Source organism: Pecten maximus, chromosome 2, assembly GCF_902652985.1.
Source record: "Pecten maximus chromosome 2, xPecMax1.1, whole genome shotgun sequence".
Taxonomy (NCBI): Eukaryota; Metazoa; Mollusca; class Bivalvia; order Pectinida; family Pectinidae; genus Pecten; species Pecten maximus.
The window spans coordinates 30,705,930-30,718,363 of NC_047016.1; the positions used below are offsets into that span (position 1 = coordinate 30,705,930).

Genomic DNA, 12,434 nt, shown 5'->3' on the forward strand with positions numbered 1-12,434 from the left:
AACATGCAGTTGAAACTTTTACCTTTAGTATGGGTGCTATGTTTTAGGATTATGCAAAATCAAAATACACTTTGTGTAACAAATTAGATAATAGAAATATGGAGGGTTGACAGGTACGCAACACTGACAGGAAGTCACGCCATATTTCAACAGTGGTGGTAAAAGTCGTCACTTTACATTCAATTTCACACCTAATCTGTTAAGAGGTCTTCCCTACAGCCTGTATTATATTATATATAATTTCTGTACTGACCTCCCACAGTGTCCACTATTGCCAACTCTTGTCATTTCTACACAAAACCACTAAATTTATTGTTTCATGAATAATTTATTTCCTTCCATTCTTATTCACATGTTGCAAATGAAGTTGTCTATGACAAATATGAAAATTCATATACATGTCCATACAATGAATGCTTAATGAGCACTTTGTCCTTACCATCCAAGTACTGACTAGGAACAGTACTAGGATACTTAAATTCAATTACATTTTAAAATTTACTTGTATACCTCAAAAATATGTCTGAGGAAAAGAAACACCTTTGTGTTTGTTTAAATAACGAACTCTTTTGGGAAAATAAACCTTAAATGGCAACTTTGAAATATATTCTGTATGTATTCACCATATTTTGAAAAATACCTAGCACAATTCTTAATAACTTACCATCCATTCAAAGATATTATTTCCATTCCCAATATCAGATGCTAAACTCTATTCTGGGGTTGAACAGTTTTGACAAGGACATGTTCACTATTATGTAAATAAATACATCTACTGCAAACAACTCTCATTCCATTTTCATGCGACTTGCATATTGGTAAAACAGTTGCAGTTTACAGGCATATATGTACTGTGTAAAGCATTATATATCATGTATATATACTTTATACAATTTTATATAGCCTGTATACAGCTTGTATAATATTATATCCACTCTCCAGACAAATATCCTCAGAATGGCTGTATTTTATACACTACAGACTTGTATAAATACGTGGTATACAATAAGATTTTATAATAAAGATTTTTTGTAAACACTTTCTTATCAGGAATTTAAACCACAAACATTCATGGTTTATTTGTTAACACAAACTAGCCATTCTCACTCACTATCTTATCATCACATATCAAACATCAGTACAATTATCATATCTCTCTTTATCACATAACAACACAGCATTCATCACATGGAAATGTTACAAATAATTGCAGAATGGTAGCAGTGGTTCCCGATTTAAAATGTTACAAATATACAACACATTTTCTCACCTATGATTTACTTTTTAAATAAAACATTTTGCATGTACCACAATGGAATTACCTTTTGTGCGTTACTTATGTACTGTAAGCTTACGTATCTTGTACGAAGCAAGTGTTATTGTTGTGATGATTTTTACACAAAATTTTTCAGAGGAAAGCTTGTGTTGACATATACAAAGATCTTGCAAATTTATGTCTTATGCTAGTTAATTATGTACATGTACAGTATATCAAAATATTCCTCCCAGAGCGTGTTATGAAATACACACAAGAAAATTGAAGATCTACAGTAGATACCAAATCAGATTTGAGTAATAAGCATGGTAACATGTTATCTCCAGTTATCCAGCGCCCCAAAAAAGGTTGGCTGATCACATCATGTAATGCCTTCTCGATCTTTTTTGTTGCCATCGGAAACCAACGTTGTTGTGAAATGTTCTGGTCGCCATGGCAATGCATTGCTGCATTTACTGTCAAAATTTACTTTCCTCAGCACACAAACCTATCCACAATCCATGATCAAGATACTGATAAAAATATTTTTGTCCATCATTTCAGTAATGACCATTTTATCTGTTCTTTAGCACTTTGAAGAACCTGCAAAAAAAAAAGAAAGAAAAGGAGATTAGGTGAAGAAAAAACAAAACTAACTGATGGTTAAAGTGAGATTAACATCCACACATGTACACAGCGATACAGGGAACTATTATCCTGAGAATGCTCTTATAATGCTAGTCTCGAGGTTTAGCAAAGAGGTGATAAATGTTTTTTGTTGAAAAGAATGCAAAGAAAAAAATATGAAAATACAGCACCTTTATGTTATACTTGTACACTGTGTTGCTGTCTGTTAAATAATATTCTGTGACCAAATGTAGCTATTAAAAGAATCAAAATTTGTTGCTTATCTTAATAACTCTTGGGTCATGTTTGGAAAATTATATGCAAATTTTTCCGTGATTTATTAAAGCATATTTGAAAAGTGACTGTGCCATTATGGAATTTTATCGAAAAAAGGTCTAGATCATTTTTTCATTGAAACAACTCTGGATCCAGCCATTCTAAACACAAGCCAGGCCTTTACCCACAAAATAGGCTACAGTAACATGCTCAACCACAACCACCACTGGACGAAGGGAGATAATCCATAACTCCTGTGCTTTGTACCACATCACCAGCTGTTATTTTTACAGGGATACCAAATGATAAACATGGAAACAGATATATCATATAATGTTTTGAAATGTGATGAAATAACTGAAATCTCACTAGGTGGCTTCTGTTTTAGTCAGAGAAGATATGGTATCATCGTTATAGACTACCATTAGCTTGTACCTAGCACCAAGCTTTATATTCCAGCAATATCATATATACCACTTAAACCGTTTGAATTTGTCGCCAAAATAATGAACGAGAATATTTACAATGCAATGAAATTAGATTATAGTAAATGTTTTGTTAACATGATTTTTTCTAGACTAGTAAATAGTTATAATCGATTATTCAGCTACAGTACCAATATCTGGGGATACACTAATCAATGAATGAACAGTGGAATATATGTTTATAAAGCTACCACTGAACACCACATGTATTTGTGTGGGAAAGTGAAAGTAGACTATGACCCTCTGAACCTGAAAGCTTCCTTAGTACTCACCTCCAGCTTTTTAGTGAGTTGCTTTAACACACAAAAAAATCAAACCATATATATTAACAAGACTTTAATAGGAGTAAGATTTCGCATTTCCTCATAAGTGTTTTCGCACTTCCTCATAAGTGTTTTCGCACTTCCTCATGAGTATTACTAATAATGCTTCCCTGAATAACGACTAACACTACCCCAACAATGTTAGAAGATTACACAGTAAGAGACTAGAGATTGGTGCCTTGTAAAATCACAATAACATCAGGTGATAAATCAGCCAACCAGCGGCCTCTAATGTAATGTGGAATACAACACATGAACGGTCTTCTTCAATAACAATTTAAAAACTAGACTGCATACATAATCTGCTTAACAGGGATTTCACAACTTTATGAGATTAACACTGGATACATATATAATACCTGGTCCAGTTTCACAAACTACATACTTTCCTTAACATTACTGCTAATTAGACATATTACCGAACAAATTGTTACCATGTACAAGAGTTAGGGGGAAATCTTAAGTTAAGGAAATGACTGAAACAATACTTTCCAAAGTATGAAATTTCCATCAGGAATTTCATTAAGCAATAATTTTCAAACAGGAATTTCATTAAGTAATAATTTTCCAACAGGAATTTCATAAAGTAATAATTTTCAAAGAGGAATTTCTTAAAGAAAGAATTTTCCAACAGGAATTTCATAAAGTAAAAAATTTGAAACAGGAATTTCATAAAGTAAGAGTTTTCCAACAGGAATTTCATATTAAAAATTTCCAACAGGAATTTCATAAAGTAAGAATTTTCAGAAGGCTGGTAGCTGAAGATGCAGGACAAGATGCAAATTGAATGCAAATTGATCTTTGCATCAAAGACAGATTTATGGGATGAAAAAGGAACAAAAATGATGGTTTGGGAATTTAAGATTAATATGGCAGGTTTATTTATAAAGTAGGGTCAATTAATTAATCATCTTTCCATAAATATGTAAGGAACAAAGACATGAGTTTCAGAATATCTATAAATCAATTTTTTATGGCAAGTGAAGGAAAACCATGTTAAACAGGATGTTCACAACAATCCAGGCACAGACATCATGCCATCAGTCATTCATTACCAGACCTTTGTGTTACAAATCTCTCCACCATCAAGTCAGAAGATGTTCTAGTAATACAATATACTGATACTAGTTATGACAGAAATTATAGTATGTTTGATATTGTAGGATTTAAATTAGGAAAAAAATACATACTGTTGTGACCTTAGAGCAGAATTCGGAAACTGTTTGCTACATTTTATATTAAAAATATCACATGTTGAGTCAATTTTACCCAGTTCATATAGTCTTTAGAAGTATGATTAAAGCTGACTAGAATTGTAAGCTGTTAATTACCTCACTTTTATATATTTATACACAGAGATATCTATAAAATAGTTACTGTCAGGATGTCCATAAAAGGGGAGTAACATCCCCCCCCCCCCTCCCTATCAAAAAAATAAATAAAATAAAAACAAACAAAAAGGAGCACGAATACCTGGTAGTTAATGTGGTTACTGATCATGTATATACCAAGTTTCATAAAAAATGGTCAAAAATGTAATCTCTCTCCCTCCATCTATTCATCAAAACTCTACAGTGACTTAAGCTTCTGCAAAGAAAGAACTTTTGCTTCCGGATTTATTCCTTTCCTTGGGATTCAATCTAAACAAGGAAGAGCAGGGTATATGATAATGGCAGTGCTTTTATTCTTTATCACCAAAGAACAGATACTTAATGATGACCTATCAAAATGAAATGACGCCTTGTGATGGAAAATATCATTGTTTTCAGTGATAATTGATAAATAATAATATATGAACACCAGAAAACTCTATTTAGAGTTCATGTATGTACAGTAAAATATAATCATAAGTCCCTTCACCACGAGCAGATTGTGGATAGAAACAAGTTATTTTGGAGTCCTACTATTAAAACTTTTAAATATACCTAGTGATAGTATTAAATAATAAGTCCTGTGTTGCCGTGAGCTAATCATTTCATTGTTATGTACCTAACAAAGACTTTACCAAGGGCGTTGGTGGAACTAAATTTCACGGAAATGTCAACAGGATTGTACCAAGCTTTACCAAGCTCCCCTCAAAATGACCAACTACCAGTACCTGACTGTAATTCAACACTTTCTCATAACCACCTCCATTGATTTTACAACAACTGTTGACAATGCTTGAGACAATAGCTACACCACAGAAAGAGTTATATCCCTTTTGTGTAATGGGCATTGGAAAAAAGTAAGAGTAATATCCCTTCATGGACCGGGGACCGAGACAAAAAAAAACTTTTTCAGGCCACATGATAGTCATTCAAATGATACTGAAGTGGGTATCAAGTTGATTAATTTTGTCCTTTTATATGGTGGCATTTTGTTTTGGGAGACAAAACCCTTTCATCCCGTCTCTTGGGCAGCTATCAAATCATGTCGAGCTATTTTGAAATGACACCAGCCAGGGTACAGTTTAAATGTGCCTCTACAGTGAATTCATGTTATTTTGAATTCCAATTATCAAAACAACAGTTAAAAAAATTGGTCCTTTTAAAAAATACTACAAATTTCATACGAGATAAACTTTCTCTACAAAGAAATGAAGATTCTCCACCTGAACATGTTAGTATCCTAAAGCTCTATATTACCCATCCAAATCTACAATTTATCAAAACCAAACCTACATTATTTACACATAGTAGTACCAAACCATACCTGCATTCCAAACATTTCCTTTAATTCTACACTCCGAACTCTTCCATCATACCTACACTCTATAACGCACATCTTTATACAAACCAGGCCTGGTTTACATGGATAGCTATTGGTTGAGGATAAGCACATGCTACCGAAGTACAAGTGAGATAAGAAGCAGTGTTTTATTGTGATAAGAGACATCAGTACCTGCGCCACTGTTTGTTCCCCTAGTGGTATATCATCCGTCCTAATCGCTACCTTCTGTACTATTGACGTGGAGTCGGCATCAAGGATTATCCTGCAACAAAGATACAATAGGTTTTATCATGAGACAAATGCACATTTTCTATACCCTTGTTGCTGGGGAATATTTCAAAAATTCTTTTTTTTTTTTTTATGTGGAGACTATTTGGTAATTTACAGCTTCCATTACATCACTGTATAGAAGATATATCTGGAAGCATCAGAAAGCAATGATTTAGGCAATTTTGCTATTTATGTCTATGTATCTTGAAGAACTTATAAATAGATTGTCATATGTAGCAAGATCATACATGCCAACATCTGAAACCTCCAATGAAGAAGATATCCCTCATTCCACATCCAAAAGGAGGGAGAAAGTGCGTGGGAAAAAATTGTGACATTTTTTGTTGCATTAAGAGGTTGTTCTACATGAGCTTGCATGGGTGTGAATTACCTCAGGCTATTGATAAGTACATTTTTATGTTAAAATTTGGCTGCAATGGTTAAGTTTAAAAAACAATAATGAAAAATAAAAACAAATAACTTATTTCTTTAAAAAAAAACATTTTTTAAGGAATTTTATAGAGAGGAGCTATATTTAGTGAATGATATAGTCACTTGAAATCTGCAACCAATATACAAAAGTAACTACTTTACTGCTTATATTTTTTTTTATATTTTGTTCTGAAATATTTCTTAAAGTATTTATCAAATGATCTCCCTTACTTGCTTGAACAGAAACCACACAATAATTAATTGATTATGTTTGTATTACTATTAGTCCTGTATGACATATAAGAAGATATCACAGGAAAACCATATCCAGTACTATTGCAAAAAAACTGGTCATGACCATATTTTTAATCAGAAATTGTTGGTGGGCTTTTATTGTAGAATACTTGATCAATACTTAAAACACAATTGTAAAATATTTTATGAATACAAATTGAAGGAAATGTTTTGAGAATTACAGATATGCATACCCGCCATCACAGATCTCATCAACAGCTAAGTACACAGCATCCAAGTTCTCAAACAATGCTCTCTTCTCCACATTTTTACGTAGAATTTGGTTGACAGCATCATACAGGGCATTAAGAACACTTGCTAGAATCAACTGAAAGCATAAATAAGCCAGTGTTTAATCAAATCAATCTGAGCAACCATCTTTGTGACTGTACATGAAAATTTTATGGAAGATCATTTGATAAGTACTGTATAATTTGACAATATATCACAAAAAATTAACAATTTATGACAAGAATCGAGTGATCCTACTTTTACATCCTTTGTGTCCAGACACCATTGGTACTTTTACATTACATATATATGTGTGTCTTACCTCATTTTCTTGTGAGCTTCCGACTACATAGAAGAACAAATCAACATTGCTCTTATACACACATGTGAGTCCTTCAAACATTATTATTTCAGCTGAAAGAAAAAATATCAGTCTTCAAAACAGACATCAAAAATACCTTGATACATTACAATAACAAAAAAACATAACAGAAGCTGTCATTAATATATTTTACTAAATGAATATTGGACTTTAAATAAACAATTCAGGTTTTAACACCTGTGTTTGAAAGGACATGTTTTTAACCATTCATATTTCGAAGACAATGACATTTAAATTATTAAATTGTAAATGATCAATAGAAAACTCTTGAATACACACTCTAACTTACAATTAGCTCTGTGTGTTTTGTTGAACAAGTTCTTCTCAAACTGTTTCTGTTCTTTGGCTGTTGGGAACTGGTCGTCGTAATACTTGAAATGAAATAAAATGTTGTCATTATTAAATCACATGTACGTCACGCCATTTCAGTAAACATAACCCAGGTCATCCAGAAGACCCTTGAGAGTATGTTTTTGACTCTCCAAAACCAGATTTGACTCTTACAATTGAAAGGATAAGTTTATTTGAAATATGTTTTGTCCCTTCATATTTCTGAGAAATAGTGATTTGACTTCTGAAAATGCTAAAATTTGAGTCAACTGGGTGCCCTCATAACACATGCAAAATTACACACTAATAAATATCAAATATGGTGTCATAAAATAATGGTTCAATGTCACAGACTTCCAAGTTACACCAGTCCAGATGTACATCACGAAATGGAAATTGAGAAAAAACAAATATAGTTAAGATGACAGGATTTCAGACCTAAATACTACATGAAAAGGAACTTTTCTAGTTTGGTTCCTTTTCATATGAGATTTATGAAAATTCAGTCTTGTCACAAACAGTAAACTTTAGATCATCAAACCTGATTAATATTAGATTATGTTACATCACTGTAATAAGCTCTGGTAAGAGATGATGTATTTATTATACAACAAGCGGAATATTTATTGCTTTATTTCCTTTTTCTTAATCAGAATGAAATAAACAGGTACTCTTACCTTAGCAAGCATACGATTGCCATCGTTATCCAGGATGGCCATTGCCTTCACTGTGTACAAAGAGGGTTCCTGTGGAAAATTTACAAATATATAATTATAAACATGTATATAGAATCAGAATTATTTTAGGTGATTCTGCAAAGGTGTCATTGGTATGGCTAGAGAATACTTTGTATGTGGTTATAAAATTTAATGTTGAAATGCTAATTCTTTGATCAAAAATGTTGTTGTACTGACAGGAAAACAAGAAACACTAGTAGACAATTGTGACGGGACATGTACATTGGTGTAAATTCATAATCAATTATTAGTTATATTAGGATAGGTCTTCCGATGTAGTCAATCAATTAGGCTATGTGTTTAAATCCACGAAAATGTACATTCACAGTTGCAGTCATAATATGATATAAATTGTAAATTCAATTAAAAAATGCCCCACTTTCTTAGAATTTGCATATGAAAAAAATGGGTCAACAAATGACATCTATGTATACTATACAGGTGGTGAAAATTTGTTCTCTAAAAAACAGGGAAATATTGATACATTAATGATTAATTATGAAAAATTAGTTGGATCAGTTGATGTTGAACATTTAGCTACAGTAATATTTGACAATTGTCCCATCACTAACAGACACTTATATATGGAAACACAAGACAGGCCAAATATACAAAACAAAGACAAGGTGACAAAAACACAGACCAGACACAACAAGCTAAATAACAATAAACCATTGTATCAAACTTCACCTAAGTTTGATTTCATTAGTTCATTGTTAGGTAAGGCACATGTTATATAATACCAGATTTAATTTTGTCTGCACAAAGATCTTCATCAAAATCAAATTACTGTCAGAGAATTCCATGTTTTCATATTATAGTGATGCACTCTGGCCCTACACCAGACATCTATCTGTCAGAATGCCCAAGTCTGGTGTCGGAGCCAGAGTAACTTGGGCTAATCTATTTATACAAATGGCCTGTTAACATTTAGGTCAAAGATGTAGGAAATGTAAACAGAGGAATCCACTTATTTGCATATGCTTTTTTTCAGGTGGAATATGCAAATAAGCCAAGTAGGCAAAAAGGTGGAGTTAGGGTTTGGCTCCTTGCTCGACACATGTGCATCATCCAGTTAACATGGAAATGTGCACAAGATGCCCGTATCGGTCATTTGAATGCCAAAAAATGATTCAAGAACATAATTTTGCAAGAATTGAAGTGTTTTTTTATGATATGAATTAAGAAATGAATAATTGAAATATGATTAAGAATGAATGGTGAGCATGCATGGCATATGTTTACATCCCGAACTAGCCATACACGCCGACCTGCATTTCTTGAGGACACTGACACGGTTGAGTTAGTAAATATTCTTCAATGACTAAAAATAACTACATCACTGCCAGTAGATATGTTCATTACTAGAAAAAAAAATATTGAAGGAATTACACAATTCGGCCTTAATGACGCTGTGATCAAAGTTTTGTTTGTGTTTGAAAATGAGCTGCAACAACTGAAGAAAAAATATGCCACATAGTACTGAACACAGGGGTAACAGGGATTTTTCTACAATAGAAACAGGTTCCATTAAAAGGACCCATTCCCCTAAAAAAATCTTGTGAAAATTCCCAATTTGCCACTGAAAAATTCCTAATTTTGAAGTCACTTTTGAAATTAAGTTTTATCTACAAAGACATATATACTAAGGTACTTTTGAAAAATAAAAAAACAGCTATAGATAACAAAACGAAATAAAAAATAATATACGTAAGGGCAATAATCATCGAAGAAAAACTGAAGTGTCCCAATGTCATATTTTGTCACATAGAAATTTGAAAAATTTGAAAAAGTTGAAAAATTGTAGGAAAATTCCTGGGTAAAATAAAGTACTTAATCTTTACATTATTAAGAATTTCAAATTTGCATTTAAAAAATTTGTAAATTATCAAAATAAATGCTCCGTGAGTTGGCCTTTTGTATACTGTACAATTTAAAGGAATCATTAAAGAGATCATTGTTAATACTTTTGATTATAGTCCAAGGCCCAGTTGAAGGAAATGTCCTGTGTGGCCTATCGTGAATTTCCCTAATGCCATGGGCCCAAACCATTTGGGTAGGTCATTCAAAGAGTTTGGTTTAAATTATAGTTAACTCATGCCTACGGTAAAAGTCCAAGTTGTTGTAATGGGAGATAATATAATCCATGTATGTGGTTCTAAAAGGATCCTTTCTATACAGAACAACTTCACAGACTCTTCAGCTTCACTAGATTTTTATGGGGTAATCTGTAGCCCTGTAGATGTGCTTCTAAATAATGTTGAATTGACACATCCATACTGTTTGATTCTTCGTCTGTGGAACATTTTTAAAAATGGTGACAGAACCGTCATATAGCCAGTCTTGTCTATTGACTTCTCAAATAAATAGAGTCTGTATAGTGTTGTGAGCCTGGGCACCTCCACAAACATTGGGGAACAATGAATAATTGTGACGATGAAATATCTGATGAATAATAAGCAGACGAAAAAAATATTTTTTTTTTTATCAATTTTTTTCATTCTGCACAATAAAAATGTGACTGTACCTCACCTGTTTGGGTCCTAAATATGTGTGGTCAGATTTGACTACCGGTAGCTAAACCTGCCAATATAGCCAAATTTGCTGAATCCGGGATGTTTCGCCCTAAATCCCTGCCCTAAGTTGTTATGTCATAAAAGCAATTTGATCTGTTACAATGTTTTGTTTTCTTAGGCTAAGTATGTCTTTCTTGCAGGCTTCAGTGATAAATGAACAGGTTAATTCACAGTCTTCAGGTATAAAGTATATTTGGTATGTTTAATATTACTTGTTTGATAATTTGTGCAAAAATATATACCACCTGACGAAAAAATGAAAAATTAGGGAGAACACAGTTTAGCATAAAACAAGCCTTCCGGCTTTAGATTTAGGGCCAAACAACCCGTCACCACATCTCACAGTCTTCTTGTAGTTGAAATCTTGCTTTAGTGTAATAGGAGTGGAAAAATGCACGGCCAGACCGGGGTTCGAACCCGGGACCTCCGAACACTAGCCGGATGCTCTACCGATTGAGCTACCTGGTCGCCGATGATCGACCCGGTCCAGTTCCGCTACACTCTTCCCTCCTATTTTTTTAAGTCTTCGACCCCGAAGACTTCACAACTCACAACCCAGGTTCGGGTATCCCCTTGTCAAGTATTCACCTCACTTGAAACAAGGTTTGGTCACAGGCACCAAATGTAATAGGAGTGGAAAAATGCACGGCCAGACCGGGGTTCGAACCCGGGACCTCCGAAAAACTAGCCGGATGCTCTACCGATTTAGCTACCTGGTCGCCGATGATCGACCCGGTCCAGTTCCGCTACACTAGCTTGTTTGATGAATTTCAGAAAATGGTTACCTCTCCATGTATGTTCACATTCTGGTTGCACATTGATTATTTTGATTTTCCAATAATTATGATAATATAACACTTCCTTGTTGTAAATATATCAATGTAGATTATATACACACAAACAGCCCCACACAAATTGTTCCTTCTTCCTGGTACTTCAGTACATGATTAAAAGGCGAAACAAAATATGATACTGTAATCAAAGATGGACATATCCGAAATGCGTCTCATTTTGTGTATCCGACGCTGGATATTTCAGATATATCATTGCTATGGAGAAGGTGCTGTCTTGTCGCCCACTTGCATGCATAACTCCTTATCGGTAAACTGGACTAAACTGTGAAGGGGGGGGGGGGGGGGGTATGATGCCGGGTGACATATAACTGTTCAACATGATTTCTAGGGTGTAAGTATATATCAAAAGGTTTGTAAGCTCTTCCCGTGTCATTTTTGGTCGGAATACATAAGAAAACTTTTGAACAATGCCGTATGATGTTGTTTTTCTTACCAAAATACCGCCGTCCATGGTTTCGTGTTGACTTGAGGCTCGACTTGACGTGGAGGTGCTCGTCAGTGTTGAACAGGCGCACTATCAATTATCCCCAAGTTCAAACACTGAAACGACTAGGAATTTGAAGTAGACTCGAAGGTTTTTTACTGAAGTATGTTAATGAATGTAAATAATTATTTGCATCGTTGAAATTATCATTGATTTATAATTAAAA

The 12,434-nt window shown here is 33.6% G+C and overlaps 1 protein-coding gene across 2 annotated transcripts; it reads right to left on the reverse strand.

Annotated features, from left to right (window-relative positions):
- Positions 1-308: 308 nt before the first annotated feature.
- On the reverse strand, positions 309-12,324 carry LOC117321766 (coatomer subunit zeta-1-like). 2 transcript variants are annotated; one of them, XM_033876284.1, is made up of 8 exons: positions 12,218-12,324; positions 8,295-8,363; positions 7,577-7,658; positions 7,228-7,319; positions 6,869-7,002; positions 5,850-5,940; positions 2,916-2,936; positions 309-1,858 (listed from the first exon to the last, which is right to left on the reverse strand). In XM_033876284.1, the coding sequence occupies exons 1-8, from the start codon at positions 12,233-12,235 to the stop codon at positions 1,811-1,813; spliced, it is 555 nt and encodes a 184-aa protein (XP_033732175.1). In that variant the 5' UTR covers positions 12,236-12,324; the 3' UTR covers positions 309-1,810. The 2 variants fall into 2 exon arrangements, with proteins under 2 accessions (XP_033732175.1, XP_033732176.1); XM_033876285.1 differs by lacking the exon at positions 2,916-2,936 and having other exon boundaries at positions 12,218-12,323.
- Positions 12,325-12,434: the final 110 nt, after the last annotated feature.